The 7,500-nt window shown below is 48.8% G+C and overlaps 1 protein-coding gene across 1 annotated transcript in view; it reads right to left on the minus strand.

Annotated features, from left to right (window-relative positions):
- galnt10 (UDP-N-acetyl-alpha-D-galactosamine:polypeptide N-acetylgalactosaminyltransferase 10 (GalNAc-T10)) overlaps window positions 1-7,500 on the minus strand; it is a gene marked incomplete at its 5' end in the record, with an annotated part of 40,294 nt that overhangs the window by 9,726 nt on the left and 23,068 nt on the right. The window contains one exon of the mRNA XM_080549426.1: window positions 7,258-7,365. Within this exon, the coding sequence (XP_080405552.1) occupies window positions 7,258-7,365 (108 nt within the window). The remainder of the gene's footprint in view (window positions 1-7,257; window positions 7,366-7,500) is intronic.

A 7,500-nucleotide genomic window follows, 5' to 3' on the forward strand; every position in this document is an offset into this window, starting at 1 on the left:
TCCCACAGCACAGAGCTGCTCTAAACCCTGGAGTCTGAGGTCCATACAGCAGAGACAAGCCCTCCCTAGTCCCCACAGCACAGAGCTGCTCCAACCCCTGTAGTCTGGTAGAGGTAAATAGGGACTCTGGCCTCCCTAAGTCCCACAGCACAGAGCGGCTCCAACCCCTGTAGTCTGAGGTAAATAGAGACTCTGGCCTCCCTAAGTCCCACAGCACAGAGCGGCTCCAACCCCTGTAGTCTGAGGTAAATAGAGACTCTGGCCTCCCTAAGTCCCATAGCACAGAGCTGCTCCAACCCCTGTCGTCTGAGGTAAATAAGAGACCGGCTCTGGGAGTTCGACAGGCCACAGCTGGTCCTCCCGGACCGTAGCGAGCTCCGAGCCGCTCCCAAACCCAAACCCCCGGAGTCTGCCTGCGCTAGGCGTGGGAGAGAGTACAGTACGTTTGACTGTTCTGCTGTACGTACTGTATGTAGGTTACTTAACTTGACTCTCCCCCTCCTCCTCCCTCCCCCTCCCTCGCTCCTCCTCCTCCTCCCTCCTGCTGCTAAGGGAAACACAGGTGGTCCCTGAAGCGCAGCAGCAGCAGCAACCCACAGCTCCGCTCGGAGCTCGGAGCCAGCGCCCGCTGCTGACGGACCCTCCAGGTGAATTGGAGTTCACTGGTACCATCTGCTACCACGGAGACGACTGGCACTGAAGGGGGGGAGGGGGGGGGGGCTGGGTAATCAACACACCTGGTCCTCAGCCAATGGGGATGGGGGTGTGGGGGCAGAGCCTGTGGAGGAGGTGGAGGCAGCTGGAGGACAGTTTCTTTTTTTTGGGGGGGGGGGTGGGTTGGGGGGGCTGGGGGGTGACGGTGTGGAGGAGGGAACAGCAGAGCCTCGGGGGGGCTGGGGGTGGTGGAGGGAACAGCGGAGCCTTGGGGGGGTGGGGGTGGGGGGGAGGACGGTGTGGAGGAGGGAACAGCAGTGCCTCAGGCCAGCAATTAAAAAGTCTCCTCTGTGACTCCTTCATTCACCCTGTTCTCTAAAAACACTTCAAACAGAACAGAGGAGGGCCAGGATATGACTGAACACACACACACACACACGGGCGCACACACACACACACACACACACACACACGGGCGCACGCTCACACACTCACACATACACGCATGCGCACTCACGCACACACACACACACACACACACACACACACGCGCGCACACGCGCACACACAACTCTGCAGCGTAGACCCTTTCTATTCTAGGTAATAGATTCACCTCACACAATCACTAATAACTAACTACTTCCATTGTCTCTGGGTATGAAGATCAGACACATCAAACAGGTGGTCACCTGCCAGGGAGGTCTGGGCTGATTGCATGTGTTATACACAGGCTGAGGAAAAGGTTCCTGTTCCCGGTTAAAGGTGCAATCTGTCATTGGCCAACTGACCTTTAATTCAGGATATGACTTATGAGCTCAAGTTGAACTGACTAATAAGGGAAACACACACACACACACAATCATACACACACACACACACACAGACACAGACACAGACATACACACACACACACACACACATACACACACAGACACAATCATATACACACACACACACACACACACACACACACACACTAGGGGAGGGCTGCGACACACTCACACACACACACACACACACATACACACACAGACACAATCATACACACACACACACACAAAGACAAAATATAAGCTTGTTTTACTCCATTGTAAACACTGTGTTGTGTATTCGACACATGGTTAAAACTGTCCTTGTGATCTGTAGGACGGCCTGTCCTTCCACAGCTCCGTGTCTATGAGGCTGAGAGGCGAGGTGCTCCATGTCTCCCTCTCCCTCCCTCCCTCCCTCCCTCCATCCATCCCTCCCTCAGGAGCCTGTTTACTGTTGTTGTCTGACTTCCAGATCGCACCTCTAATGCACCTCTCTCCCAGAGAGGAACGCATCAAGACGTGACCCCTGTTGTCAGAGTCGTTAAAAAAACAAGTCATTTTAAACCCCCCCAGTCCCTCCCTCCCCCCCCCCCCACACTCAAGCCCATAGGTCTTAAATTACACATTCACACCACCACCAGCCTCAGCCGAGGCCCGTTCCTGGGCGGGCCCGGCAGCAGTGGTCTGGGACAGGATCAGCATGCGTAATGAACCTTCGGGGTTCGGCTGCAGTCCAAATGTCATGGAGTCCGAATGCTAACCCGTGTCTGAATGCTAACCCGTGCAGGGCTCTCAAGTCTCACGCATTGGGCGTGAGACAAGGTGTGGCCAGGGGAGGCTGGTTCATTAGGGGCAATTGGACAATGCCCCACCAAAGGGAGAAGAGAGAGATTTTTTTTCTATGACTTCTAGACAGTGTTGCTTCTGAATATCATAGTCCAATCAGCTAGTGTTCTGTGGAGTATATCATAGTCCAATCAGCTAGTGTTCTGTGGAGTATGTTCCAATCAGCTTCAAGTCCCGCCCCTTTCAGGGCAACTTTCAGTCTACTCGAAGTTGCACTAGGCTGTTCTCGTAGACTTGCATGTAAAATCTATTTTGGTAACTTCAGGCCATTCGGTCATTTGTCTATGGGGTTTTGGGACATGCACAAAGAATCGTACGTGCTTACGTCATGTCCGGCGTAGCTTTAGACGAGCTAGCCAATTAACCTTCATTTCAGATCACGTTCGTTCACCATGGCAATGGCGGCTAGTAATGTTCTGAACAACTCCACCGTTCAGCCGTCGTAGCAACCAGGAGAAATTAACAGTAAAGGAATTAGGACCACCCAGACCAAATTTTATTATAAAGCAAGTTTATACAAAGGCAGGGAAAATTGGAAAATCGTATAACCGAGGATTTACGAGGGGTTGACATTGACGCAGTCTTCATAAAACATGCCGTCCACAAGCAGCATGCAGGCCATAAGGTAAGATCAAAAAATATAGTTTGTACCTTCTCCGTAATATAGAACTTTGTAATAATCAAATGTATGCATGCTATGATGAATGGGAAAGGCGCCGGTAAAACTAGTAGGCTTATATAACAATGAGTTGAATTAAAATTAGGGCTTGCCCGAGTAATTGGAGTAGGATATTCCACTATTCATTTGGTAGGTTGCTATGCGAAGCTTCTTTTTTGCAACAAAACTTTGCATTTAATGTATTATGTTACATTATATTAATATGTAGTTACTTAATGTAATGTAGTATATTACATGTATCAAACAATACATTTTGTCAGCGAATTACAACTAAGCATTTTTTTTTGATATATGTATTAGGCTAATATATAGAACATGTCTAAAAATGTCTGAGGTTTAATTTGTGAATAGATAGACCTACATATTTATATTCAAGAATAAGCATATCTACCTAAATAGCTCCAAGATATCTAAGTGGTCGGGAGTGACTCATGTGCACAGCCTGTTAAAGCTAAAGTCAACTGTTATACTTAAAACAGATCCCTCTCTCCTGGAGACCTTAAATCATCGTTAGACTACATTTCAGAAATTACTGTAGATACAATTACAACTACAAGACAGCAGATTGTTCAGCTACATTTTCTTATTTGAAATCTTAACACTGTTGGTCTGTCTGCCTTCAGGGACCAAAGCTCATCTCAAGAGCAGCAGCAAGAAGCTACAGGAACCAGAACATCAAGGAGGGTCTTGGGAGAAGAAGAGAAGCAGAGGCTGTCTAAAGAGGTAGGTCCAAGTTTTGAAACACAGTGTTGGAAAATCACCACCAATCAGAGTTACATTCAGGGATGGGATGGTAGCAGTCTTTATTCAGTGTTGTACTTCCAAAGTGCTTATTTCCACATTTTCTTTCACACCCCATACTTTTGACAGATCTGCGACACAATCCTGGCCCACTCCAAAGAAAGGTTTTCTTTCACCAACCACCTTGTGAGTGCCACGCTGCTCCAAGGAGAGATGTTCCAACAGCACTGCCATGCATTCCCTGTTGAGGCTCTGAACACCACTGTCAAGGCATACCCCATGCTGAACCAGGTGAAGCTCAAGACTGAGCTGTCCCTTGTCTATGAGAGTGCTGAGTTCAAGGGCTGCTCTGGTGCACTGGCACTGTACCAGGTTCTACACAGTTACAACCTCCAGGAGACTTTCTCTGAGACTGTAGCTCTGTTGAACATCCTAATTACTACTCCCATGACAACAGCTGAAGCTGAGAGGTGTTTCTCGACCCTTAAGAGAATCAAGAACTTCCTGCGAAACACAATGGGCCAGGAGCGCCTGAATGCACTGGCCATGCTTTCAATGGAGAGGGAACTAGTCAGGAAGATGCCTGATTTTAATGAGAGGGTCATTGATTGTTTTGCTGCTTTGAAAGAGAGACGAGCTAAATTTCAATACAAGTGAGCAGTATGTATGCCGTCCATATTTTGTATTTTGTAGTATGTAAATAGTTTTATCCATCCATTGCACATTATCAGCCCCTGTGCCACTGCCCTTTATCCTGGATTTGCTGCACCTAAAATAAAATATGTGATAACTGAATACCAATGGCTGTGAGAGTCAATTTATTTAAGCCCGCTGATTTAGGTGAATTTACCCTTGAACGTGTCACCTTAACCATCAACGCAACAATTGCCCCCCCTGAGAGATTTGGCAGGAGCCGCCACTGGGTGTGGCGTGTGAGCATGTGAACGGGTTGAAATGCGTGTGTCTCACGCCCAATGCGTGAGACTTGAGAGCCCTGCCCATGTCAGAATGCTAACACGTGTCCGAATGCTAACACGTGTCCGAATGCTAACCCGTGTCTGAATGCTAACAGGTGTCTGAATGCTAACACACGTGTCTGAATGCTAACAGGTGTCTGAATGCTAACACACGTGACTGAATGCTAACACCTGTCTGAATGCTAACACCTGTGTGAATGCTAACACTTGTCTGAATGCTAACACTTGTCTGAATGCTAACACGTGTCTGAATGCTAACACCTGTGTGAATGCTAACACGTGTCTGAATGCTAACACTTGTCTGAATGCTAACACCTGTGTGAATGCTAACACGTGTCTGAATGCTAACACTTGTCTGAATGCTAACACCTGTGTGAATGCTAACACGTGTCTGAATGCTAACACCTGTCTGAATGCTAACACCTGTCTGAATGCTAACCCGGGTACAGGGGTAATCAAATGTGTGTTATCTGGTGTGTGTCTGTGGGGGAGGTCTGCAGCAGGGGGTCGTGTGGCGGTGCATCTGGTCAGGGAGGACGAGGGTGGCGCCCCCTCTGGAGGAGACGGAGCATGACGCGTTATTATTCTGCCTCCGTTTCTGAAGTGTGCTCAAGCTGTTAAAGCACAGCGCGAGGCGAGGGTGTGTGTGTGTGCGTGTGGGTGTATGTGTGTGAGTGGTGTGTGTGAGAGAGAGAGAGAGTGTAGGTTAAATCAGTAAATCACCAGAAAGAGAAAAGAGTGTTTCTGTCTCTTCAGACGGCGACAGTTGAAAAAACACTCAACATTCATCTGGAATCCTCTCAGCCTGCTGCAGCAAGTACCTATCGATTCAGACACAACACCCCTGATAGGTGTGATGGGAGTGTGCGTGTGTGTGTGTGTGTGTGTGTGTGTGTGTGTGTGTGTGTGTCTGTATCCGTACGTGCGTATGTATGTGTTTGTGTGTGAGTATCAATGTGTTTGTGTATGGGTGTGGGTGTGGGTGTGTGTGTGTGTGTGTGTGAGAATCGCACTGAAATAAACTACGGCAGCCTAACTCAGCAGGAGAGAGAGATGCAGATAATGTTCCTCCACCGCCTGTCACGTCAGAGAAGTCTACATCTGTCTACTTCCTGTCACAGAGGAGTCTACTTCCTGTCACAGAGGAGTCTACTTCCTGTACGTAACGTTTTTCCCTGGCTGAGGCACGGCTCACACAGAGCCTCTCCTCCCTGACGTGTGTGTGTGTGTGAGTGTGTGTGTGTGTGTGTGTGTGTGTGTGAGTGTGTGTGTGTGTGTGTGTGTGTGTGTGTGTGTGTGTGCACTCAGTACATTACATTTAACTTTTAGACATTCAGCAGATGCCTTTATCCAAAACGACTTACAACAAGTGTCTGAGTAAGTGAGTCATCTAAAATTATTAGACTAAAAGCCCATCTTTTTAATATTGCCTTTAAATTACATCATTTAATTATGATTATATAATGATTGGAGCACTTTGAGCTGCAACATTTGCAGGAAAAGCGCTATACAAATTAAAGTTATTATTATTATTATTATTATTATTATTATCTATCCATCAGTCATTCAGTCATTCAGCCATCGCAAGAAAAGTCATCTCTGCTCAGGCCAGGGGCCATTGGCAGTCATAATGCTAGAAGAAGACTTTTTGTTGTTGTTGTTGTTAATATACAGTAGAGAAACTGAACAGGGGGATGGGGAGGTTTCAGGAGGGACAGTTCAGGTGGAGCCTGAAGAGATGGAGGTCTTCAATCTAGGGCAGAAGATAGGGAGTGACTGCAGTCACTGACAGAAGATAGGGAGTGACTCTGCAGTCACTGACAGAAGATAGGGAGTGACTCTGCAGTCACTGACAGAGGATAGGGAGTGACTCTGCAGTCACTGACAGAGGATAGGGAGTGACTCTGCAGTCACTGACAGCAGATAGGGAGTGACTCTGCAGTCACTGACAGAAGATAGGGAGTGACTCTGCAGTCACTGACAGAGGATAGGGAGTGACTCTGCAGTCACTGACAGCAGATAGGGAGTGTCTCTGCAGTCACTGACAGCAGATAGGGAGTGTCTCTGCAGTCACTGACAGCAGATAGGGAGTGACTCTGCAGTCACTGACAGAGGATAGGGAGTGACTCTGCAGTCACTGACAGAAGATAGGGAGTGACTCTGCAGTCACTGACAGAGGATAGGGAGTGACTCTGCAGTCACTGACAGAAGATAGGGAGTGACTCTGCAGTCACTGACAGAGGATAGGGAGTGACTCTGCAGTCACTGACAGAGGATAGGGAGTGACTCTGCAGTCACTGCCAGAGGATAGGGAGTGACTCTGCAGTCACTGACAGAGGATAGGGAGTGACTCTGCAGTCACTGACAGAAGATAGGGAGTGACTCTGCAGTCACTGACAGAGGATAGGGAGTGACTCTGCAGTCACTGACAGCAGAGGGAAGCTCGTTGCACCACCCCACCCTCCTGACCCAAGGTTGACATGACCATCCCCCCCCACCTTCCTGGGACCCTAACCCTTCCCCCCCCCCCCCCCCACCCCCAACTCACCCTGGCCAGGCTGACTCCTCCTGGGACCTTGTAGGGGACGTACTTCCTGTAGATGTGTCCCACCCTGGAGCAGGGGACGTCCTCCATACGGCCCCCACACATCCACACCTGGGGGGGGGGGAGGGGGAGGGAGAGAAAGAGAGAGTGACAGAGAAAGAGGTTTAACACAGACAGCTGTATGGGGATCAGAGTATCACTGCGGTGTATGTGTGTGCCCGCTGTGTGTGTGTGTGTGTGTGTGCC

This window comes from Nansenia antarctica, assembly GCF_963989245.1.
Source record: "Nansenia antarctica genome assembly, chromosome: 20".
Lineage (NCBI taxonomy): Eukaryota > Metazoa > Chordata > Actinopteri > Argentiniformes > Microstomatidae > Nansenia > Nansenia antarctica.